The sequence below is a fragment of the Prionailurus viverrinus genome, chromosome A1 (genome assembly GCF_022837055.1).
Source record: "Prionailurus viverrinus isolate Anna chromosome A1, UM_Priviv_1.0, whole genome shotgun sequence".
In the NCBI taxonomy this organism is placed as follows: Eukaryota; Metazoa; Chordata; class Mammalia; order Carnivora; family Felidae; genus Prionailurus; species Prionailurus viverrinus.
In genome coordinates, this window is record NC_062561.1 from 47,962,907 (window position 1) to 47,989,585 (window position 26,679).

Sequence of the window (26,679 nt, forward strand, 5' to 3'; positions counted from 1 at the left end):
GTAATACTGCATTGTATATATGTATACCACATCTTCTTTATCCATTCATCCATCGATGGACATTTGGGCTCTTTCCATACTTTGGCTATTGTTGATAGTGCTGCTATAAACATGGGGGTGCATGTGTCCTTTGGAAACAGCACACCTGTATCCCGGAGATAAATGCCCACTAGTGCAATTGCTGGGTTGTAGGGTAGTTCTATTTTTAGTTTTTTGAGGAATCTCCATACTGTTTTCCAGAGTGGCTACACCAGCTTGCATTCCCACAAAAAACTCTTTAAAGATGCATATAAACGAGGGCACCTGGGTGGCTCACTCTGTTAAATGTCCGACTTCAGCTCAAGTCACAATCTTGAGGTTCTTGGGTTCAAGCCCCAAGTCGGACTCTGTACTGACAGCTCAGAGCCTGGAGCCTGCTTCAGATTCCGTGTCTCCCTCTCTCTCTGCCCCTCCCCCACTCACTCTGTCTCTCTTTCTCTCACAAATAAACATTAAAAAAAATTTTTTTTAAGATGCATATAAACTAGCTTTAAGAGTCTATGCATTTTGTCAAAACGCTGTAAACAATCTAATCCATGTAATAGAGGAAAACAAACCAAGAAAATAAAATGAGATACACAGAATAACTTTGAGTAAAAATCATTGTGGAAGTCTTGCTGATCACTTAAGAAATAAATCATATTTATATCTATGTTTCAAACCCTCAGGTTGTCACTTTCCAACTTCAAACTTTGTAATGTTGCCTCAGCTTGTTTATTCTGCAGTGAATCTTGAAAATCTAGTAGCTTGGTTAATAAAGTTTACATATTTTCACAGCACAGTGTGGTGGCAAGTTGTGGCTTTACTTGTTGCTTTCAAATGGAAAATCGTTTCTTTTAAGACTTTTTTTTTTTTTTTTTTTAGTTTTTAAGTAATCTCTACAGCCAAAAGGGGGCTTGAACTTACAACCCTGAGATCAAGAGTCGCATGCTCCACCCACTGAGCCAGCCGGGTGCCCCTCAGATGGAAAACCATTTGATCACTACCTACAGTCCGAATGAACACTTAATTGTGTAAAGGTGATATTTATTTATGTTTTTATTAAAAACATTTATTCTGATTATTAACAGAACACATGGGTATTGTGGAAAATTTAGAAAATATTGAAAAACAATGAAAAACTACCATTTAACCATCCAGTGGTAGCCACCAAAACACAAACATTTTGTGCTTCTTTTCCTCTTTATGTGTGTGTGTTTATAAAAGCTCTTAATTTTTTTCCGTGATATATTGTGGATTTTTTCTCATGTGACTAAATATTTTTTATGTTTATTTATTATTATTATTGTTTTTAAATTTTTTAATGTTTATTTATTTTTGACAGAAAGAGAGAGAGAGAGAGAGAGAGCATGAGAGGCGGAGGGGCAGAGAGAGAAGGAGACACAGAATCCGAAGCAGGCTCCAGGCTCTGAGCTGTCAGCACAGAACCCGACGTGGGGCTCGAACTCACAGAGTACAAGATCATGACCTGAGCCAAAGTCAGAGGCTTAACTGACTGAGCCACCCAGGTGCCCCTATTATTTTTTAAAGAATTTATTTTTGGGGCGCCTGGGTGGCTCAGTCAGTTGAGCGTCCGACTTTGGCTTGGGTCATGATCTCACAGTCCGTGAGTTTGAGCCCCGCGTAGGCCTCTGTGCGGACAGCTCAGAGCCTGGAGCCTGCTTCGGATGCTGTGTCTCCCTCTCTCTCTGCCCCTCCCCTGCTCATGCTCTGTCTCTCTCTGTCTCAAAAGTAAATAAAAAACATTAAAAAAAGTTAAAAAAAAAGAATTTATTTTTACGTAATCTCTACACTCATGTGGGGCTCAAACTTAGCCCTGAGATCAAGGTCACATGCTCTTCCTACTGAGCCTGTCAAGCACCCCAAAAGAACCAACTTGTGGTGGGGGTGATTTTCTCCACTATAAATATTTTTTAATAATGTGATTTCTGACAGCAGAACAACAGTCACTGCATGGGTATATTATTGAATTATTTTCCTGGTGTTGGTCACTTGGGATATTTCCAATTTTATTTGTTTTTATATATGTAATATGTAATATATATTTCCTAGAGGGGGAATTATCTGTCATTTTAAAGATTACTTCCATTTTAAAAAACATTCTTATTTACTTATTTATTTAAGTAAGCAAGCTCTGTGTCCAGTGTAGGGCTTGAACTCAAGACCCCGAGATCGAGGCTCACACACTCTACCTACTGAACCAGCCAGGAGCCCCAAGGTTGTTACGTTTTTAGCCATCTTCATGCTCATTGTCAAATTGTCCTCCTCAAAAGTTATATGAATTTACTTGACCATCACCAGTGGATAGAAGTCCTGAAGCGCCAGTATGGGTCTTAGCACTACACATTTCATTGACGAGTTAACCTCCAAAAGGGTACTGTGCAGTTCATTTGAGCATTCACTGTGCACGGCCCCATGGTAGGGCCATGACTGCTTTCATCAGCACATGTGTAGCAATTGGCTCAAAACATCACTCATTGTGATGCTGGCGATGTGGCCTCCTTAGTGTTCCAAAAGATTGTTTGGTATGACGGCCTCAGTTCAGGGTTTTTCTCTCACCTTTCCTATCATGTTTGGAGTCAGAATTCAAACACTGTACAGTTTGAGCTACAGTATGCCTGGCCTATAACTTGGTTCAAGGCATTTATATTTATGTCATTTTTGTCTGCTTATTATACTAACAAGGTGGAAAAAGCTATCCCAGTCCCTCCCACAAGGTAAAATTCTGGGTTTTGTGTGTGTGTGTGTGTGTGTGTGTGTCTATTACTAGAGTTTTAAAAATAGGTTAGATAAATAACAGTACCTTTAGGATTAAGTACACACAGAGTTTTATGAGATAGTTCATAAAGAATATATTTAAATCCAAACTTAATATAAAATTTTATTTCTTGAGAACTGTGGTGGGAGATAGTGCAAAAGTAGACTATTAACTTTTTTCTTAAGATAAGCTGTTAATTTATACACAAAAAAGGTATATTAATCCTATTTAAATTACATATTTTTTCAACAAAAGGGATGAAAAGGGCATCTTTTCTTGTGTCTGTTAACCTTTGAGTCAAAATGGTTGGAATTTTGACTCCTCTCAGTTGAAGCTGCCATCTACCGTGTCCTTTTCTCAATGACTTTTTATTTAATTTGAAGGGTGGCTTAAAACAGTTCCATTAATGAAAACATTAAAAGATTAAAAACGTGAAATGTTTCAGAGGGCAATAATTTTGTTTTTTTATGTGTCTATTGATACAAATTCGAACACTTGGTAGGCTATCAATATCAAGAAAGTCATTTTAAATCGAATGATCTTACCCCAGAGAAGATTATACTCCCTTAGAAAAAAGGATTTTTTACTCATTCTCGTGCTTTTCCTGTAGTTCAATATCACTTGGTAATTTGATTCTGAATTTATGGAAATGGAATATTCCATGAATATTTTCCAAAGTGAATAAAATGTCTAAAATTGTCCTCATTTCAAGCTCTCCCTGACATTTTGGCTGAACAACTGAACACAGATACTTTTTTTTGCCGTGTCTTCTTATGAACGTTGCCCGAGTGATAGCTTCATATTTCTCTCATCTCATCATTCAGAAGCTATTTATCCATGTTTTTCCACTGCCTCCTTTAAGTCTCCTCCCTGCCCCCCCCATCACTGAATGCCTGTTCAGCCCCCACACATTCAGGCGTATTTATTCCCGTAAAGATAGTGACACTTATGGTTTATTCTAAGACTAAATCTGTGTTGCCCAGTGACTAAGGACTTAAGCATGCACACTGCTTCTACGCTTACCCTCCTACCTAACTTGACGACTCAACTTTATTTTTTTCCCTCAGAATTTTCTGTTTTGGCACACTTCCGTTAACATACCACTGCCAGGCCACTAATTGATTTCTGAAACCTGACATTTGTTTTTTGTTTTCTCCTATCTTCCCTAATGGTACAGCACTACTAAGCAGGAAGGAATGCAAAGAACTAGAAAGTTCAAAGTAATTGAGGATCTGTCCATTCACCCTGTCTGGCGTCATGCCAATGTAGAACCTGGAACATTTGAAAAATATTTATCAAGTTTTAACCCTTTTTACTAAGGTTGATGAACCAGGTTTTCAGCGGTAGCATTTGTGTTAACAGCAAGGCAGCTTGGTTGAACATATTCCTTATAGGTTCAGAATCGCATGGCAAATGTCTCAGAAAAGGATTACTTTCTGATTTCTGTGCTATTGTACAGGGCTAAGCTAGTCATTTTCTGTGAGACTGCCGAGCCAGGCATTTGAGAGAAACCATTACTTAAAAGTGGCAGCCCTATGTTATGAATCCTTATGTCAGAAATGAAATTTAAATAAATGCTACTAGACTTGAACAAAAAAAAATTGTATTCCACTTTTCTACCAAAAGTGTGTTGTGAACACAACAGTAGCTAGGTTTGTATCTTTATTCATTACGAAAAGTGGAAATGTGAAAAAAATTAACAGGACTTCACAAATATTTTATTAAAAGCTTACCAAATGGCTGGGTTTTGTTTTGTTTTGCTATTGAGAAAGCATTTGTAAATGAAAGCATGTTAAAAAATGGTGTGAGATATACCAACATTTCCAGTAAAATAACTGGCTTTTATGGCAGTGAAAACGTAGGTTGAGATAACAGGCCACTGATGCTCTGATAAAAAAGACAAAAGAAAATGTTTAGAGAGGCTTAGAGGCAAATTAAAATATAAATAGATACCAAATCGTATTGAACCTAAGTTAAAAAGAGTATGAAAGTTCTCTTAAGGCTTTATCACACTCAGTTTTGATCATGTTATCAGCATTATAACTAAACACCTTTCAATTTCAATTTTTAAAAAAAGTCATATTAAATCCCGTACCAATTCTGTAATGTTTCTAAGTTATTTAATTACATACCTGGGCTCAATATTAGAGAAAATCAGGACAGCTTTGAAAAGGTGAAGGTGTATACTATGGGACTGTTTGCTTAGAAAAAACTTGCAAAAACACTTATTAAATACTACTTTGGTGACACGAAAGTAGTTGTCAACCATTCTCTGGAAGAAGTGATCACAGCCATAAAAATGAATCATTTATTAGCAAGAAGGAAATGAAAAGGAGAAAAAATATTTTACAGCGTGATTTTGCTTTCTAATAATAAATTCCTCTAATATTTCATGTGTATATTATGTTTTTAATCTACACATTGAAATGAGATCCACACGTTTAGTAGGTACACTCTTTGAACATTTTTCTAAAAACTCATTTTTGTTTGTTTGTTTGTTTGAAACTGTTATCCCGTGAAGTGTGAGTAGGCTATTGTTTATGTAAAATTACCTCATGGCATAGTGTGCTGTCAACATATATACATATGTAGTGAAATACCAGGCATTTTTATTGCAGTTTATTGTTCTGGCTTCTCAGTAAGTCAGATAAAATCACATACAAGACATTAAGGATTAGGAAAGTGTTTTCCTTAGGTGATTGTTGGCAAAACTTCACCTTCCCATTAGAATATAGTTAATGGATGGTAATATATTTGACTATTACTTTCCTACAAAATTGGATTCCCAGTTTTCAGAGCTGCTGCGTGTCTAATGTTTGTGGCTTCTTTGGTTATCTCTTCGTAGGAAAAGGTGCCACAGTGCTAGGTAAATGTGCTACGTTTTTGTTTGGTAAATATTAAACTGCATTTTTTTGAACATAAAGTGCTAGCAACAACAAGTCAAAGATGTAATCACTATTTAAATACATTTGATCTAGTCAGTCGTTAGTCCTTAAATTAGATTCCATGCTTCTGCTGGAATATTTACAAAAGCGTAAATATCAAAAACTTCAAAATCCCTATGGCCCATCCCCCTCCTCTCCATACACAGATACGAGGTAAAATGTGTATAAACTTCTTCTAACCGTTTAAATACTGTAGGGAAAAACAAGCTTTTATGCAAAGGCTTAAAAAAAAAAAAAAAACTTGCCATTACACCTTTTATTTAGGACATTCCGGATTTGCTTTGCTAAATGGACATATTCACTACTAAAGATACACAGAGACAAGGGCTGTTTTTAAATTTGTTTATCACACCGCCCCTAGTTTTCCGCTAAAGAAAAGTACATTTTGTATATTTAAAAATACACACTCATGAAATAAGTCTCTAAAACCCTTGGCGCCCCCACCTATCTGCCTTCTGGGTTTCAGCCTTTGAGTTTCAGGTCCTTGCACAACACCTAAGACGTGCAAAACTCTTTTTCTCCCTAATCCTGGCAGAGAACAGTCCGAGGAGATCTCCCTCCACGTCTCCACCCTAATTCCCTCTCTTCCTAGATTCCACTCGCTTCTCTCCTTTCCTCCGCCCCCGGCTCAGTCAGCCCAATCTGTCAGAGAAGTTGTGTACAAACTGCGCGGCCGCCCTGCGCGCGAAAGCTCGTGGCCCGAGAGGGCGGGTCAACCCGGCAAAGGCGGGGCCCTGGGAGAGCTTCCCTTTTCTCATAGGCTAGCCACTCCGGCCCGGCCGGCCTCGAGGCTTCGGGATTCGCCGCAACGCTGCCAATCAGGCTGGCTGGACCCGCCCCCCCGGAGTTGGGTAAAATAGAGGCGGGCGTCAAGTGTCAGTAGTCGCGGGGCAGGTACGCGCGCTCGCAGCTCGCTCGCGGAGACCGGCGGTGGCGGGAGTGGGCTCCGGCGAGTGAGAAAGAGCGGCGGGGCGGGGCGGGAGAAAGTGGCCGCCTGGAGGACGTTGGCGTTTACGCGTGGCGGAGCGGAAGAGTTTTGCTTTTCGTGCGCGCCTTCGAAAACCGCGCCTGCTGTTGGCTGAGGGGGTCCGCCCGGAGCCTCCCCTTCTCCGCCCGCGGCCCCGCGCCGAGCTCGCCGGCCCGAGTCAGCGTGGGCGAGGTGGGAAGCGCGCCCGACCCGCGTCCCGCGCCCGGAGTCGCCCCCTTGAGTGCCAATGGCCACGCGGGTGCTGACCATGAGCGCCCGCCTGGGACCCGTACCCCAGCCGCCGGCCCCGCAGGACGAGCCTGTGTTCGCGCAGCTCAAGCCCGTGCTGGGCGCCGCGAACCCGGCCCGCGACGCGGCGCTCTTCCCCGGCGAGGAGCTGAAGCACCCGCACCACCACCCGCAGGCGCAGTCCGCGCCCCCGCAGCCGCCGCAGCCGGCGCCGCCGCCCGCCGCGGGCCCGCGGCTGCCCCCCGAGGAGCTGGTCCAGGTAGGGAGAGCCGCTCCCCTCCCTCCGCCCCCCTCCCGGAGCTCGGGCGTGTCCCGCCGCTGCGACGCGCGGGCGACAGGGGCCGCTCCAGGCTGGGGCGTGCGTCGGGGCGCTCCGGGAGCCGGAGCTGGGTGGGCAGCCCCTCCCCGCCCTGCTGTCCTGGCCTGGACACTCACAGTCCGCAGGGACAAAGTGGGGGGACCGGAAGAGGGAGGGGTGTCCCAGATGAGTCTCCCCAGGCGGGTCGGTGCGAGGAAAGGGTAGAGGGGGACGGGTGCTCACATGCACCTTAGTGTTTCTTAGTTTGGGGGATGAGACCTCGCACCTCACGTCCAACCTTACTTAACTCCCGCCTTTCACCTTAAAGCCCCCCTCCCCCCCGCTCAGTGTCCTGCCCTCGGATGTCCCCCCCACCGTCGTCTCGGGTTAGGTGTAAACGCAAATCGGGGTGCCGGAGAGAGGCGCCTCGGGGTGCTAGTTTCATGTCTCTTGGCTCAGCCTGCTTTAGAGGCGATCTCGGAACTGCCTTTGGGAACCGAGAGTTAGAAAAGCTAAGGTCGTATTGGAGCGCTTATTTTTCCTTAAAAAGAAAGACCAAAAAAGACCGGGGGTGTTGTTTTCTTCATGTGCGCGTAAATTTCCTCCCGGAGCCGCGTTGAAAGCTGGCAGTTGGCTTTTACACTTGCCCGGCAGCCGAATTAGAGCAACCGCCTGTTTCTTTCGCCCACGCAGGGAGTCATATAGCCCAGAAAAAACTTCCCGGGACTTTTAGCCTGTCCCAAGGAAAAAAAAAAAAAAAATTGGAAACATACCCACATGCAAACAGCTGGAAGAGCTAAAATCAGAAACCACTAACCACCACGGGAGCGAAGTGCACGAAAGGGTTTAGTTCGGTTTATTTCGAGACGCTTCATTTAATAGCCCCTTGGTATATTGCGTATTTGCTGCCCAGCTCCTGCTCCGGGTGGGCTGCGAGCGTCGTCGTGCTGTGAACGGGCAGTGGCATTTGTCAGAGATGTGACTCACATGACTAGAGCGTTAATTTTTATTTTTAAATCGCGTGTATCTGGGAAACCCAGTCTGCATCCGCACCGAATGATACCAAGCCCGATATGAAACGCTTTTGAAATTAAGTAGTAGCATATATATATATATATATATATATATTTGTGTATGTGTATATATGTATATAATGCTATGGTTAATAGTTCAGTTGGATGAGCCATTTAATTGGATTTTTTTTTCTCTTAAAATTTACCTTTCAATGTTGAAAGATTAAAATAAAAATGAACTTAGTTATACTAGAATAGAAGATAGCTGTAAAAAGACTGGGTGAGACAAGCTGGATTATGTCCTTAAAAAATCACCACTTGGAACCGGTTTGGTTATTTCAGGTTTGTCACTTTTCTGCTTAAGAGACACCAAGAGGATGAGGGATGATTGAGCTTTTTACAGAGTAGGGGGGAATGTAACATTGGCCCACTGAGGAGGACGTGATAAATGTTTTGCTGATGACTGTGCTAGTGATACAGCAGCCTCTCCCCACCCACGGGCGCCTTAGCACCACTCTACCAAGGGAGTGATTTTCCCCTAGGTAATTAAAGATCTGTTTTAGATAGGGATATGAATAGGAACATTTCATTATCATATTAACCAATTACAGAATCTGCTGATTAAAATCAACATTTAGATCAAATGTTGAAAGTGAAGTTTTGTTCTTTCAGTGGATACGGTGTTTTGCTCAAGACTTCGTATTTAAGTTTCCAGTGACCTATAAATGAGAAAAGGCCCTGAAATAGCCAAGGAGTATGTTTTATATTAGCTATTTTAACAATATCTATCCAAACAAAACAGAACTTTGCAATATTATTTTTAAGGTTGGTTTGCTTAGGTTTTGTTTAAACATACCTATATTAATATAAATATGGCATGAACAGAGTTGAGGTGGTTTGGCAATATTACAATACTGTACTTAAGTTGCAAACTCAGTTGTAATGGGGCAGGGAACCCTGCTCGTATGTGAGTTATAAAAAAGTACACTTTATTATTCATTAGAAAGGAACATGTTTTCTGTTTGCCTTTTTTTTTTCCCTTGATTTGCCTCTTTCACTTATTGTCCGGGGCTGATTGTGGGAGCGATTTTACCAAATACATGTTGTAGAGAATTTCATGAGGCTTTCCGTAAGCCAGTTCTTACACAACTGACAAATAAACCTGATATGTTTGTAGGCAACACCAAGGAGTGTGCCCTAGTACTTCTCACAGGTATTGTTGGGATTTTTGGTTAAGTTTGTCCTTACTCGGATGATGAATTAGGTGGATTATGCATGTTTGTATCTCTTCTTTTCTAGACACGATGTGAGATGGAGAAGTATCTGACACCTCAGCTTCCTCCAGTTTCTATAATTCCAGAGCATAAAAAGTATAGACGAGACAGTGCCTCAGTCGTAGACCAGTTCTTCACTGACAGTGAAGGGTTACCTTACAGTATCAACATGAACGTCTTCCTCCCTGACATCACTCACCTGAGAACTGGCCTCTACAAATCCCAGAGACCGTGCGTAACACACATCAAGACAGAACCTGTTACCATTTTCAGCCACCAGAGTGAAACGACCGCCCCTCCTCCGGCCCCGACCCAGGCCCTCCCTGAGTTCACCAGTATATTCAGCTCCCACCAGACCGCAGCTCCAGAGGTGAACAATATTTTCATCAAACAAGAACTTCCTACACCAGATCTTCATCTTTCTGTCCCTCCCCAGCAGGGCCACTTGTACCAGCTACTGAACACCCCGGATCTAGATATGCCCAGTTCTACAAACCAGACAGCAGTAATGGACACTCTTAATGTTTCTATGTCAGCCGCCATGGCAGGCCTTAACACACACACCTCTGCTGTTCCGCAGACTGCGATGAAACAATTCCAGGGCATGCCCCCTTGCACATACACAATGCCAAGTCAGTTTCTTCCACAGCAGGCCACTTACTTTCCCCCATCACCACCAAGCTCAGAACCTGGAAGTCCAGATAGACAAGCAGAGATGCTCCAGAATTTGACCCCACCTCCATCCTATGCTGCTACAATTGCTTCTAAACTGGCAATTCACAATCCAAATTTACCGGCCACCCTGCCAGTTAACTCGCAAAGCATCCAGCCTGTCAGATACAATAGAAGGAGTAACCCTGATTTGGAGAAACGACGCATCCACTACTGCGATTACCCTGGTATGTGACTTTTTTACCTGGTTGAAGCATCAATACATATGCCTTGTGTGCACCTGTAACCTCAGGTTTTAAACTTACATAAAGTAGTGGTTGACACTGAAAAAATCACCTACTTTGTCCTTTTCCTATCTCAGTCTCTGTACTGTACCCTAGGATGTAACTGTTTGTCTGTTGCTTGTTTTTACGTATTAAGAAGTGGCTAGGATATCCTGGAAAAAAGTTACTTTGGACTTCTTTATTTTTAATATTAAACAAAATTTTGCATTTTGAGTTAGGCCAGAGTTCCTTTGTTTAAACACCTGAATTGGAATTTCAATTCTAAATTAAGTTCCCTGAAAAGAGATTAAGTTGAGAAAATAAAGCATGGTAATGAAGTGGGGAATGAATAGGCTGCTCTCATGATGGCAGTTTACAGGACTCTCTACAGAACTGATTTAAGGATGGTTCTGTTAGCATATGAGCGTACGCTTGTTCTTGAATGAGATGTGGCCCAAAACATAAATTGATGATGGTAATGACTTTATCTACAAGTTGCTGGCATAAGCTAGTTTATGGTTAATACAGGGTATAATTTATTGACCATGGTATACAATACAGCATGATATACTAAATGAAAAAACAAGAAATGTAGTAGTACAGAAAATTGCAGTCATCTTGGATAATGGTTTAACATTGTCTGCTCTAGAGCCATTAAAAGTTTTTAAATCGCTGAAGTATATGTTACTAGGATAAAGCACCTACTGTAATATAAACAAAAATTTCCCATGTGTAGCTAACTTGATTATCTGCTTTTCCTGTTAAAGTGGTACATAAAGTAAATCACTTTATACCTTTAATAAGGTAACAGGGGAGCACTCTTGAAAACTTCTTTTAAAACTGACGCTTCAAATATCTTCTAGCATGAGAGATTTCTTCTTTAAAGCCAGATTTTAAACACTGAATCATCAAATGTAAAGATTTCAAAAGGATCTCCGAAATGACAAGCTGTTCTTTCTCTCCTTTATTTCAGGCTGCACAAAAGTTTATACAAAGTCTTCTCATTTAAAAGCTCACCTGAGGACTCATACTGGTATGTAATTTTCTTGTTAATTCTGTGAGTTGTGTAAATAGTGTAAGTGGTATTCATCCTTTTAAAAGCCAACACGTGTTTGATCTCTTCTTTCTTCTGTCAACTTTTATTTTTTAATGGCCTACCTTTTCAGCACTGGCTTGGCTCAGAATTCAGTTCCACGAAGAAAAGTCTGGTTCCAGGAAGGCTGATGTTCCCTTAGCAAGGCCTTGCCCTGTCACCTCACGTAGAATTAATTACCTGAAAACGTAAACAATGATGTTTACTAATGGATTTTAAAACTTTAATGGCACTGCTATTCCTGTCTTGAAGGAAAAAAATGTAACTCATTTTCTTTCCTCCATAACAAAGCAGTCCATAAGCTATATAGTTCCGTATAGTTCCCTAAGCTATATTCAATGCTAAAAACTTTTCCATTTAGCACGTGAAGCATAACTGCTTAATACAGTGTCTTTAATTTCACCTTTAACCTGAAGTTTTTGTTTAGCTTGTTTTCTGTGGTTGATGAATGAAAGGTAGGGCAGAAACTGCAGAGTATTAAAGCCAGGCAAAGATGGGGTCATGGTTTAAAAGTTCTTCTGCACCCTGTGCCAGCCCATATTTGAGGTATTTGGGACTGTGTCTTTATTCTGGCTTATATTTCATCCTTGTTTAGAATGTGCTCTTAAGCTTAGTCACTTTAATTTTATAAATGTTTGTTTTGTCGGGCCTATACAATCACTTTTAAGTGCTTTTTAATTTTAAAACTGTATTTTAGAACCCATTTTAGGACAAAACTACATGGCATGCTTAAAAAGCTTCCAAATACCCAAAATGTTTTCAAATATATAGGTGATTAACTATTTGTGGTTTTCTGAAAAGGCCAACCCTGAAGGAAAGAACTTATACAAAATGATTGTTATTTTGTTCTCTCAGTAAATTCAGCCTTACCTAAAGTTCAAAGAATAAGTTTGCTAATAAAAGCAATGACCTAGCAAAATGTTTTATTCCATCATTGCTATGGAAACCAAAGTATTCAACAGTTCCTTTGAATGGGTCGTTGGATTAGTGTGAGAGGACTTGAATCTCCCCAGGCTAGATGTTACTATGGAAATTGAGTTTTGATAAATGAAGTAGTTATCTCTAACTGCTGCATTAAAAAGTAAAAGCCTTTGAACAAAGGTCAGTGCTGAGATACAGGACTGGGAGGAATATGGCTGCAGACATTTTGTATGCATGTAAGGAAGTATTACTTGATATCTCAGTGATAAACAGTACTTATTAAAATCTAAATAGTGTTGGCAACAACTGTAGATTCCAGGACTTTCTGAGAAATTGCTTTTAAAGAAAAGACATCTCATGGTGTTTATCAATGAAATGAATGGGTTGTTTTGGCCTGAAGTTTTTAGATATAGACAAGGTGGTTATATAAAAGGGAAGACCCTACATAAGCAGCTCAGAGTAGAAATTATATTTATAGTTCAACAAATAGCCATCAAGCTTATAATAAACTCAGTCTGAAGTTTTCAAATGCAAATGATGGCCAAGAAAACATTCCATATAGAAATATTAAAATAGCCACTTATAGAATAAATATTATATTAGAGAAGGAAACATTGAAAATGAATTTTTATCTGGATTTTGATTCATGGGAAATGGAAATAAATTTGAGACATTTGAACTACTGTTTTTTTCTTCTTTGAAAGTCCTTGAAATGGGAGATAGGAAGGAGGGAATGTGTTTTTCATGAGGTTAAAGTCTCCTAATAAAAGGAGTGCAATTGCATATCATGCTGTAATCAACTGCTTATTGCAGGGATGTAGTCCGAGCGTATCTGAATGGCCTTACAACCCTTGTCAGGGTTTAGTGCTCGGAATGCTTATAGCTGGGATTCTGGAACTTGACCTGCTGGCAAAGAAATTTAATAGTGAGCTGTCTTAACAATGCCCTTACTAATAAAATCAAACTAAAAAAGAGGACCCAGGCCTAGTTAGGGTCCCATGCTCACCTGATCATAAATGCGTGGCCATGGACATCTAATGAATGAGACCATGTAATCCAGTTTAATAAAGTTTTGTTTGATAGTTTCTCAAATGCCTTGGGGAGGGTTTGTAGTAGACTTGTTCATCTGGCTAAACCCGTTCTTGGGTAATCATAGAGCATTGAGGTTGTTTTCTCCTCATTTCTAGTTTCTAGACAATGTCTTTTAAAATTACCTGTGCTCTCTCATTGCATCCTCCCTGCCTTGCTTGTTTTTTAATGAATGCATCTGAAGCCAGAAAATTCTTGTTTTGTTTTTTTCTTCTTCCTTTTAAGGCCTTCGTCTTTCTGTCTTTCTTTCTGTCTTTCTTTCTGTCTTTCTTTCTGTCTTTCTTTCTTTCTGTCTTTTCTTTCTTTCTTTCTCTTTCTTTCTTTCTCTTTCTTTCTTTCCTTCCTTCCTTCCTTCCTTCCTTCCTTCCTTCTTTCCTTCCTTCCTTCCTTCCTTCCTTGCTTCCTTCCTTTTCTCTTTTCTTTTTAGTGTTTATATATTTTTGAGAGAGAGACAGAGTGCAAGCTGGGGAGGGGCAGAGGGAGAGGGAGACACAGAAGCCAAAACAGGCTCCTTGCTCTGAGCTGACAGCACAGAGCCCGACATGGGGCTCGAACTCACAAAATGTGAGATCATGACCTGAGCCAAAGTCATATGCTCAACCAACTGAGCCACCCAGGCGCCCCAAGGCCTGGGTATTTCTAAATAACTTATTTTATATAATACCTTTTGTGGGTTTTTTTGTTACATGCCCCCTGCTGCACCCCCCTCCTGACCCTGCCCTGGACAATATCTTAGGAGATTTTTAAAATAGTTTATATGGGATAGATCTGGTATTTGATATAAATATTACTTTTTAAATGATTGCCATTTTGCAGGCAGAATGTGAAAAGCACCATAGCATTTCTTTGGAATGTAATTGTAATTGCTTTAAAATGTCAAGTTACCTTATGTTGTAAAAAATGATTTAAGCAATTAAAACAAACTACATCTGAGTTCTATTTAATTACTTATTCTGGATTTTTAGACAGTAAATGCTTCTTAACTTGCAAATTGAACATAAGGAAATGGTCTTTGCAAATCAAGACCTTTTTTATTTTTTTATTTTTTTTAATGTTTATTTTTGAGAGAGAGAGAGACAGACAGAGAACCAGAAGGGAAAAGGTAGAGACAGACACAGAATCCGAAGTGGGCTCCAGGCCCCGAGCTGACAGCAGAGAGCCTGACATGGGGCTTGAACTCACAAACTGCAAGATCATGACCCGAGCCAAAGTCAGACGCTATACTGACTGAGCCACCCAGGTGCCCCCAAACAAGATCTTTTTTAAAAAATTCAGGATGAAAGTAGAAGTTACCAGCAAAGACCCATAGCATTCAAGTTTTTCTGAGTTCACATACTTTGATTTCTGTATTCATAAAGAATATGTGAGTAATACAGAGGTGCATCTTTGCATGGTTACACAGTACCTGAAATGTACTTGCCTGTATTCTAGGGACTAGTCCTGTTTCACTTAAAAACATGTTATATGTACATATAACATACTTCCAGGTCTATAGAGGTACCCCTTATGGGGTTTGTGTTACTTGTAATGCATGTGTATTATATGGTGCCTCTGGTTCGAAATAATTATGGCTGCTTCTAGGCAAGTGTCAAGTGGTATATTGTACTTTTTAAAAGCATTTAAATGTGGGCATTCTACTGAAATTTGTATATGCCTTTTGATGTATACATACATCAAGGGGCTATACCCATTGCCATCATTTAAAAGTTGCTTCTGACCACCTTTTAAAGAAAAGATTCACATATCACTTTGCCCTTACAAATCAGCATGATTGTTTAACTGACTCTTGAATCAAATAGAATAATCTGTAACCAGCAGGATAGTTGTTTCTGCTCATATACTTTGCTATCTTTAATTTCATAATGAAGATTTAAAGTAATTCTGAGCACAGGCTTGGGGCCAAAAAAGGTAAAATGTATAGGAAAAAAAAATTAAGGCTGTAGGTACAAAGAAAAATTTGCAAGAAATTGAAAAATTTTCTGGTGACTGCTACTGGTTTATTGGTATGCCTATAAATATTGCTTTTACATCGAGTTTGGAAATTTCTTTGAAAATGGTGTTTATGGTTTAGTAAAAAGTGCTATTCTCCAAAGAAAAAAGTTCTGAAAAATTGTGAACTCAATACAGATGTTTGAAATCCTAGTAGCTTTTAGTCACATGTGTGGATATGTTCTGAACCCTAACGAATATGCTGCAGTGGTTGGGAAATTAGGGTATGGTAACATTTTTTAGATCATTTATCAGTCTCAGCTATCTGGAACAGGACAGAAAATGAGCAGTTGTACAGAGAAAGTCTTTGAGCAGTACCCAGGCTTGGCTCAGGTATCCCTTAGACCGAGACTGTATACATAGGCCTTTTCGTGGGCACCAAATCTCAGAACGGCTTGCCAAGAGTCGACAAGAAAAGGACAATTGGAAGCACCCCCACAAAAGAAAATGGAAACCTACAATAACATAGGAACACAAACTGGGCTCAGTGAAGCATGGTACTGTCCGTACTGCACTTTACAGTGGGCTGTGTTTGGGGTGCTTTGTTTAATTAAGAAAGAATTCAACAGTAAGTTTTGGAAAGATTTTTAGCCCAAGCCTCATTTTAAGGGGGTAATCCCTATGTTGTGCCTTACCTGCTTGTGTGGAACACTTTATTTCCTAATGACATTTATGTTAAGGTGTTACTGTGTATACTTTAAAGCTATAATCTCTGCCCGAGATGATTTTAGTTTCAGTTTAGGTACTAAAAAGCCCTGATGTAAAACTTTAATTTTCTATCTAGGTCTTTATTCTACACTTATTATCTATTTAATGTATTAGGTATAGATTTGCATCTAAAAATATCGACAAGGTTGACAATAATTTTCATTTGTGGTATTTTGCGACTAAAAGAAACATTCAAAATGTTCCAAACACAAGTTACCCCCTTTTTGTGGAATTGTGGAAGGGAGTGAAAGGCTTTAAAAAACATATAGGAACAATTTCACTTCCTTAGAAAATTATTTAGAGCTAAAATCAGCACTAAGTCTCTCTCCCTCTTCCTGTAGGTAGCTAGTTAGATCCGATAGATGGCCTTAATTGACATCATACAGTTTGGATCTAGAGATCAGTACGTTGGTGTGTAACCTGGTAACCTGTGTTGTTAGAGGTGGAAAAGTTGTGCAGGATGAAGTTATTTAGTATCCAATGGATTTTTTGAGTCTGTTTTTGAAAAATATGCAGGAAAAAGTGTCACATTTAGCTTGTGTCAGATGTTACTATTTAAATTCTTAAATTATTTTTATTTGCAGCTTTGAGATTTATTTTCTATATTGATGATTTCAAGCTTATATAAGAAAAGTAGTGGCTTAAGAGGCTTGCTAGTTTAGACCCCTGGAAAGGTATTTATGAGTGTGAAAGCTTAGAAACAATTTCTTTTTAATGACTCACTGGGAAGATTAAACTTTGCTTCTAGGACTTGTTCTTTCATCTGAAAAACATTTACATAGGAAATTGATTAAGCATTGTTTTGAGATGATAAAGCTTATCGAAGGTTAAGTAAAATTTGATTAAGCAAACATTTTGACTGATCTTGTGGAGAATCCAAAGAGAATCTTTTCTTCCCTTTTGTTCTTATAAACTAGTGGGAGGAGATAGTTCATAAGCAGGTTAAATGGAATTGCTGAAGCTGAGATAGAAATAATCAGCTGTGAAGGTAGAATGTAATTTTTTTTAAGTAATAATTTAATCATCCAAGATTTTTACACCAGTAGATATTTTTAGTTCTATAGAATGTAGTAGCTGTTTACTTGATGACCTACATTTTTTTCTGGTGGAAGATTAGAAACAAAGTATTGTCCTACTTTAGTAAAAGTATCACTGTAGCAGCATTCCTATTCTGTCAGCTTGTATTATTTATATTCAAGGATCTTTAACTCTGATTAGGGGGAGTTAAACTCTTTTAGAAGAAGTATATCTCAGGTAACTTCCATTAAAAAATATCTAGGCAGCAGAATGTTTCTTTTTGACTGCTTTATAAATAAAAACCTTTAAGAGCTGGGACAATTCTTAAGGTAACCATAGTGCCAACTAGAGAAGAGAATATCTAGTACTCCTTCGGTGCTAGAAAAATGAAAATACAGAAGTTTTCTATTTTGGTTGAAAAAGAAAAGGTAAACCCTTTTCACAGGTTTTTAAAAAATTCAGTTTGGGTTCTTATTACAAGAAAGTGAATCTGAGTGTTGTCTTTTTATCAAACTCAAGAACTGGTATTTCATTAACACTATTAATGAGGAAGGATTTTTCCATTGTTTTTGTCAGGAACCCTTAGGAGAAGTGGCAGAAACTTAGGAGCCCAGAGATTCACTCAGTAAGGAGATAGACTGCAAATGTATCCCCATCCTGTCCCCCTTTGGGTTTGGCAGGTCACTGTTCTTTGGCCCCAGTAGTCCCTTTGCTGTTTGACCAGCAGTAGGAGCTTCACAACTGCTTAGTTTTTCATCAAATCTAGTCCAATTCTGTCAAAGAAAACTTGTTTATGTAGAGTTTGTTTATTCTTCTACACTTCATGTGATGGATAATAAATGGACCCTGTGCTTAGTGGATTCTGAACATGTCCTGCCTAAAAGCATGGTTCTCACCTAGGCATACATTTAGTGAGATTGTCCTCAGCGGTTCTAGAACAGAACCAGGAACCAGGAACCTGCTCAAAGTAGAGGGGAAAGAGACAATCTGGTAGACTCACACCAGATCCTCTCCTGTCTCTTATGCCTTCCCTCCTTTTTGTTAATGGAAATATCAGAGTTGGTCAGACTTGGGCCCGACGTGATTATTCCAAAGATGCCTATGAGAAGTGTGGCATTGCAGCTGGAATAGAAGATCCTCTCTGCCCTAGAGGAACTAGTTTAGGAGGCAAAACACAGCTGTTTGAACCCTCTTACACAGATATATGTATAAGTGCAAATGAGGCATTCAAAACAAATGTAAGTGGTGATGGGGATAGATAGAAGTGGAATGATCTCTCCTGGCTGTTCAGAGGTTTTCTGGAAGGGTCAAGATGAATCAGATTATAAGGAAAGGGGTAAATGTGTGAACTGACCGCAAATTAACTGGCAGGGAGAAGGGAATTTCTTAATTTTAATATCCTTTAATCAGTTTCCTAAAAGTGGATAGATTATTGACGGGGATACTATATCTAGTAAATACTAGATGCATTTTGCAGACACAAATAACACTAATCTCTGAAGTGAACTGTTTACCCTTCTGTTCCAAGTGTAGGAGATGTGCTACAGTGAGCTTTAATAAAAAGATTTTTTAAATGGAAAATTACTGGCAAAGATATATGAAAACATGAATTAACGAGCCCAAATCATCCTACCTTATCTTTTTTAGATATTGAATATTTTCCCCATGAATTTAATATTGTGATTGTTTCCTCTTTTTTGAATAATTTTTTTTTAAATTTTTTTTTCAACGTTTTTATTTATTTTTGGGACACAGAGAGACAGAGCATGAACGGGGGAGGGGCAGAGAGAGAGGGAGACACAGAATCGGAAACAGGCTCCAGGCTCCGAGCCATCAGCCCAGAGCCCGACGCGGGCCTCGAACTCACGGACCGCGAGATCGTGACCTGGCTGAAGTCGGACGCTTAACCGACTGCACCACCCAGGCGCCCCTTGAATAATTTTTTTAATGTTTGTTTATTTTTGAGAGAGAAAGAGAGAGACAGAGTGTGAGCAAGGGAGGGGCAGAGAGAGAGGGGGTGACACAGAATCTGAAGCAGGCCCTGGGCTCCAAGCTGTCAGCACAGAGCCCGATGCGGGGCTCAAACTCACAAACTGTGAGATCGTGACCTGAGCTGAAGGCCGCTTAACCAACTGAGCCACCCAGGAGCCTGTTTCCTCTTTTTTAACTTGTATTAGAATATATATAGACTGTTTCAGACTAAATTCTTTAAGTGTCTAAAAATATTAAGTTGCATAAAAACATTTTCCTTCTGAAATAGGAGCTGATTTGAACTTTTAAGAACTACATTCTAAGAATTAAGATTAAGAAAAAAGTTTAATACAGACTATTGAAATAATTTATTCCACTTTGCGTTGTTTTGTTTCTCAGAATGGGAAATGGATTTTAAGTTCTTTGAGTTCAGAGACTGTTTTTGTTTTTGTTTTTAGCAGGAGAAAATCAAAAGATTAAGTCCTATTTGTTTTTTTCAAGTCATTTAGTACAAGCTACACTCTCATTTACTAAACATTGATTTTAATCCTGATGGGTTTTAGTCTCTATCAGATAATAGTTGATAGATAGAATTATTTTTAGTTACCAGGAAGGAGACCAGGTGTGCAAATTTGCTGTAACAAACTTTTTTTTAAACATTTTATTTATTTTTGAGACAGGGAGAGACAGAGCATGAACAGGGGAGGGTCAGAGAGAGGGAGACACAGAATCCGAAACAGGCTCCAGGCTCTGAGCTGTCAGCACAGAGCCCGACACGGGGCTCGAACTCCAGGACCGTGAGATCATGACCTGAGCCGAAGTCGGCCGCTTAACCGACTGAGCCACCCAGGTGCCCCGCTGTAACAAACTTTTTAAAAAGTTACCTAAAGTAGCCATTCTGAGAAATACTTCCATTTGTGATATATTTCTTTTGTTAGAGTCTGTGTGGAACATTCTAGGGAAAGGCCTTGGTATGAATCTATTGAATATGTTCAGCAGAGCAGAGAAACCTCCCATTCTGTTGTGGCAGGTTCCAAAGTCCTATTTTATCTGTTTATCAGAGGAAAAAAATAAGATTTTTTTTTAGTCCATCGCTGAAGATTTCAAATACGCTGTAAACATGTTCTGCGAACCCCTTGAGATTTGTTTAGCCTGGGGTAAAGGGAAACCATCATTAGGTGATATTTGGGCATTGTCAGAACAGTTTGTGAGACCCCCACTGATCCCGACAGGTGGGCCTCCACTGAGGGCTGGCTCAGCCAGAGTATGCCTTGTTCTCACCTTCTGCAGCTGAAGGCCTGCTCTGAGTCCATTAAGCCATTCCTTGACTGACCTTCTCAAGTGGCTCTAGAATCTTTAAATAAATTTGAACAATATGTATTCCTTAAATTGTTCATATAGAGTGTATTGGTGTTTGTTCCTGGAGGATTTAAGTAGGACAGTAAGGAAAAGAGGTAGGCCCAGATTCCTCATCTGGAACGCATTTTGTCACTTCTTACCTCATGGAGTTATTGTGACGACTGAGTGACATAATGAGAAATACCCAACTCTGGAGTTTGCACTCAAGCGGTGTTTGTGCCCGTTCCCTACTTTTACTGGTCATGCTTTTGCTTAACATTTTTGTGAAATATATTAATTGGCTTCATCAGTCCAGATGATAGAGTATGCATGTTTAACTTGAACAATTTTTAAGAAGTTTAGGGATTCCTGGCAAAACACTCCTAGGTAATTTTAAAATAGCATGAGAAGATACTGTTTTTGAGATAAAGTTGAAGCTTGTTTTCCATGCTGTTCAAACTTGTCACTTTTTTCTTTTTGCCTTTGGAAAGTTTCACATTAGCAGCATGACAACTTAAAAATACAGTTGATGTTGAAAGAGCTTAACTAAATATTTTAAATTGGTGGTATTGGAAAGAGATTCTGTAAAAATCCAATTAAACCTTTGAAAGCTCTATCCTGTTGAAATAACTTAAAGGAAGTCAGTTTGGTTTCCCAGAAGTACTGTGCATAGTGTTTCTGGCTGAGGAAGAAAGGCCCGCATCTACTATTTGGCCAGAAATTGGGTACCAGCTTCCTCTATGATGTTTGACTTGAGCAGTGTTGACATTTGAACAAATCCCATAGAAACTGCCCCAAGTGGGGAATAGTTGTTCTTGCTTTTAGAGTAAAGACTTGGCCCCATAACTAATGTCCCAGACACTGGTAGTATTCTTGGCTGAATAATCTATAGATGTGCATACATTGAGAGCAAAACCCCAAATGTTTTAGGAACTTTAATGGCTACCGTTTTTCAACCAATCAGTAAAGTAAACTTTAAAAAATATTGGTGCAGTTTATTGCTTCATAGCCAATAAAAATAGTGAACAAAAAGAGTCTAGTGTCCCTTGTTTCTTAAATAAACTCTGAAAATTCAGTTCTCTTGCGATTTAATTATTAAATGCAAAAGACTAGAATGATTTCTTTTAAAATTAGGGCACTTTAGGAATTTTTTTCCTTGCCTCAGACATCAGAAATAGCTTTCTCTTTCCATTAAGTGACAGTGAAGTATTTCACCAATATGTTTGTTTTTGTGATTTATTTTTCAAGAGGAACAAAAATAAACGCTTGTGCAAAAAGTTATTTTTTACTGTTTGATTTACATCTACAAGAGTGATAGCTAGATTTACTCCTAGTATTAAGACATTTGTGTTTCATACAGGATACATGTGAATATAAGTTGAGAGGAAAGTGGTTTATTATGTTACTTAAAAGGTTGGAGTGTATCAGATTAAGTTCTTAGAATTTATAATGAGAAAAAACTGTAGGAATTGAGACTTGTATTTTTTAAATGGATGTAAACAAAACAGGGAGTTCAACTAAGTATTTGTGTCCTGGTTCAGAGGAGAGGGGAGAGGAAAGGAGGGTTGGGGATGTCTGCCACAGGAGTTGAAAGAAAAATCTCCTGTGTGTAATAGGTACGAATTTCAAAGGACTATTCTGGCCCTTCCTTTCTTCTTTGTCCTTAGGATTTTGTTTGAGTCAGAGTAGTTATCATGACAGCAAAAATATATTAACCACAAGCTGTGGAAATCTCGGTTGATGTGGACGATGTCTTTTAAAATTTGGACTCAGTTGAGTAATCTTACAGCTTCCTGAACGTGATACTGCTAAATCAAGACAGAAAGGTTGTTGGGCTTCATTGTGGTACTAAGGTGACTCTGAGGTTCTTCCCTTTCACAAGAAAAACATGTTTTAAGGAATTGAGGAGTTTGACCATTCAGTTTTAGAAGGTATCCATATAAAACTGAGCAGTAAGGGGCGCCTGGGTGGCTCAATCAGTTAAGTGTCCGGCTTCGGCTCAGGTCATGATCTCACGGTCATGCTGACAGCTGACAGCTCAGAGCCTGGAGCCTGCTTCAGATTCTGTATTTCCCCCTCTCTCTCTGCCCCTCCCCTGCTCTCTCTCTCTCGCTCTCTCTCAAAAATAAATAAACATTAAAAAAAAAAAACTGAGCAGTAAGCCAACAGTAGTACTTTAATAAGCAAACGTATCTCACAAACTCTCATCTTAAACGAGCAAATTCCTAGAAAATTCTAACAAAATGAAACAAATATAGGAACTTACTAGTTAATGCTCAGTGAAACATTTTTAGGTTTTGGGGAGTTATTTAGGGAAATACATGATCTTAGTTAAATAAGGTTAATTGATTCTTACACTGGGAGTTGAGACTACATTATCAATGTTAAGTGGATTTGAAAGATTAACAACAAGCACACTTCAGACAACTTTAAGAATATTACAGAGGGATTGTGGTTTATGTATCAGTTTACTAAAATAAAGAGTGCTGTGAAAGAATAGGTAGATTGAATGATTAGAGACTTTTAAAATACTGTCATGCATGTAAGCTCCGTGAGGCCAGGCATTTTTGTTTTGTTGACCATTGTAACCCAAACACTCGGGACAGTGCCCGGCATATAACAGACACTCGGCAGATACGTGCATTTTTCAGCGAATGTCAGAATTACTACAGTTTCATGATTCTTCACCAAAGGGAAGTTATCAGTATCAGGCTTTCTGATCTGGTTGAAGAATTTATTAAATATCAAATGCATAAAGCTTCAACACCATTCAACTTCAGTGTTATTTTACTAGCTTTGTTTTGCTTTCATCTGACAAAAACAGGAAGACCGTGAATGTGTGTGTGCTAGAGTGAGTTTCCAAGAGTGAGTGCCCATTAGCAGCCCATTTTGGAGGCCCCGTGTTCAAAGGAGCTGACTAGTTTATGTGAAGTTCATTCGGGGCTAATTTAGAAACATTTAGGTTCACAGTTGTAGTACATTTAGTTCTTCGTATGGCTGATTTGGGGAGCTTTGAAATTTATTCCTCCCTCGGCCCATCTTACAGCTATTAGTCCTGTACAAATTTAATTTGAGTTTGTTGGTGTAGAAACTGTAATCGCACAGCAAAGATACAGCCCCCCCCCCTCCCCCCCCCCCCCCCCCCCAGCTCATCTTGTCATCTCGTGGCTTCGCATGTGCGGGCACAGTACATACTGGTGAGCACCCACTCATCTTGCACGTGTAGAGTCGCCATTTTGCCATCCCGCAGAGGTACTGCAGACACTTCCTTCCTAGCAAACAGGGACTCGCCTCACTCGAGGCCTTGAGGAAGTTTAGGTCGTGATGGAACTCATGAACTTCCCGACTGGACCACGATTCTTAAAAGCAGTTCCTTCTCTACGATTCCTTGTCTACGATGTTTGTCTTGCAAGCAGGCCGCCTCACCTCCTCTTGGTCCCCTGTCACAGGTGAAAAGCCGTACAAGTGCACCTGGGAGGGCTGTGACTGGAGGTTCGCGCGCTCGGACGAGCTGACCCGCCACTACCGGAAGCACACCGGGGCCAAGCCGTTCCAGTGCGGGGTGTGCAACCGCAGCTTCTCGCGCTCCGACCACCTGGCCCTGCACATGAAGAGGCACCAGAACTGAGCCCCGCCGCGGCCCGCCGTGCCTATGCAATTCACACTGATGCTGTGCAGTTCACTTGGCAAAGTTTTAAACGACAAACCTAACTACGTATATAAAAAGAAAAAGAAAACAAAAAACTGGAAATGTATATTTTGTATATTTGACGAAACAGGGAATACATTGTATGAATACCAAAGTGTTTGGTCCTTTTAAGAATCTGGAATGCTTGCTGTAATGTATATGGCTTTACTCAAGCAGATCTCATCTCATGACAGGCAGCCACATCTCAGCGTGGGCAGGGGGGTGGGGGTTGCAGGGTGTGTTTGCAGTGTTTTTACCTAAGCACCATCATTTAATGTGACAGTGTTTAGTAAACAAGTCGGTTGGCAGGCACAGGAAGAAGGCTGGGTTGTATGTCGAGATTTTACTTGACATCGAGTAGGGTTTTTTTTCAATATTAGGTAATTCCTTAGAGGTGCGCACCCCAGCGTACCTGGCGATTCACAAATAGCCATTGAACAAATGTGGGTTTTTTGTTTTTATATGAGTTGCCTCTATTTGCTATCCGAAATTTTGTAAATATGCAAATCAGCTTTGTAGGTTTATTACAAGTTTTCTAAGATTCTTTTGGGGGAAAATCATAAATAAATCTGTTTGAAAATAAACCATGAATACATTTACAGTTAGAATTTGTGGTAAGTTACCTCTTGAAACCTTACCAAATTCATTTCTTTCGGAGGAAGAAATAATCATTCAAATAAACTTAAAGCAGATTCCATGCACTGATTAAAATAGGGTTGTTTATTTTAAATATGAAAGACATTTTATATGAATTGTGAACTCAAGAGTGCAAAGATACGATACACAAAAGTCAAACCTCTTACAATAAGCTAAACACAGTATCGTTTTAGAAAAAGAAGGACTTATGTAGCTCTCACATGGCGTTGTTGGATTTACGAAACAGTTTTCATATCCTGAGATGTTTGCTCGTGCAGTACTGTGGTTAAATGCCAATTTATGTGGATTTTGCATGTAATATACAGTGAGACACAGTAATTTTACCTAAATTACAGTGCAGTTTAGTTATTAATCATTGTTAATACTGACTCAGTGTCTGCCTTTAATTATAAGTGACATGTAGAAAACTTAAGGAAACAAGTGCTACATATATGCAACGTAATAGAAATGTGATGCTGATGCTGTTAACCAAAGGGCAGAATAAATAAGCAAAATGCCAAAAGGGGTCTTAATTGAAATGAGAATTTAATTTTGTTTTTAAAATATTGTTTATCTTTATTTATTTTGTGGTAATATAGTAAGTTTTTTTAGAAAATTTTCATAACTTGATAAATTATAGTTTTGTTTGTTAGAAGAGTTGCTCTTAAAACGTGTAAATAGATGACAAACGGTGTAAATATTTTGTAAGGCTTCAAAATGTTTATACGTGGAAACATGCCTACATAAAAGCATAAATTGGTTGCTGTTTTGCTTCTTTTCCCCTCTTATTTTTGTATTGTGGTCATTTCCTATGCAAATAACGGAGCAAACAGCTGTATAGTTGTAGAATTTTTTGAGAGAATGAGATGTTTATATATTAACGACAATTTTTTTTTTGGAAAATAAAAAGTGCCTAAAAGATTCATGTCGTGCTTTCCTTCTTCACCCATAATAGCAAAAAAAGCAAATTCCATTCCCAAAACTATTGAAAAGGCTCTGTCTTATCAGGGCAATAAAATACCAATAAAAACCCGATTCCCACATTGAGCCAAAGCTACCTTTGTTTAAGACAAAAGAAACGGATTTGTTTTAAAAGTATGATTACAAGTGTGAAGGGAGATAAGGTTCGTGAATGCTGATTTTTTTTTGGTCACTACACAGACACATACTGCATTAATCTCAAGATCAGTAGCTGAAAACTGTAGAGGTAACTTGCATTTGCTGGTTTTATTGTCGGGAAAATAAAACAAGAATGGGGCTTTTAACCTTTTTCCTTTTTAGAAGAGAAAATGATCACTGGAAGTTTATTTAATCCAGTAGCAACAAGCACACCAAGGGCTTGGTTTTTAATGCCATCCTTGAATAAAAAGAAATGGGGCTTCTTAGAAATGGCTGGTTCTAGGACTAGGTTAGGAGATGGACCAAATGTGCCTGGAGCGTCTTCCAGCACCAGAAAGTAAGGAAGTCATTGAAATCTCACAATATAAAGAAGGAATGAGTTGTAACCCAAAGGATAAAATAGCCACCAGCTCATACTGAAGCAAATGATTGATTAAATAGGAAACAAGAAATCTGCAGAATCCCAATCAATTTTTGTAGGTACTTTACCCTCAGAGGTAGAGCATGACTCCCCACTCCTTAAGTGTGTGTTGCACAGTAGGCAATGTGGCCTAGAGGGGAGACGGAATAACTGCAGCGGCAGAAACCCGCCCAGCCCCCTCAGGCTGGTGGTCAAGGTTCACCTCGACAGT

The 26,679-nt window shown here is 39.6% G+C and overlaps 1 protein-coding gene across 2 annotated transcripts; it reads left to right on the forward strand.

Annotated features, from left to right (window-relative positions):
• The first annotated feature begins 2,604 nt into the window (after positions 1-2,604).
• KLF5 (KLF transcription factor 5) lies at positions 2,605-25,849 on the forward strand. 2 transcript variants are annotated; one of them, XM_047865691.1, is made up of 4 exons: positions 2,605-2,756; positions 9,569-10,442; positions 11,452-11,511; positions 24,054-25,849. In XM_047865691.1, exons 2-4 carry the CDS (start codon positions 9,581-9,583, stop codon positions 24,230-24,232), a joined length of 1,101 nt encoding a protein of 366 aa, XP_047721647.1. In that variant the 5' UTR covers positions 2,605-2,756; positions 9,569-9,580; the 3' UTR covers positions 24,233-25,849. The 2 variants fall into 2 exon arrangements, with proteins under 2 accessions (XP_047721647.1, XP_047721637.1); XM_047865681.1 differs by lacking the exon at positions 2,605-2,756 and adding an exon at positions 6,815-7,217.
• Positions 25,850-26,679: the final 830 nt, after the last annotated feature.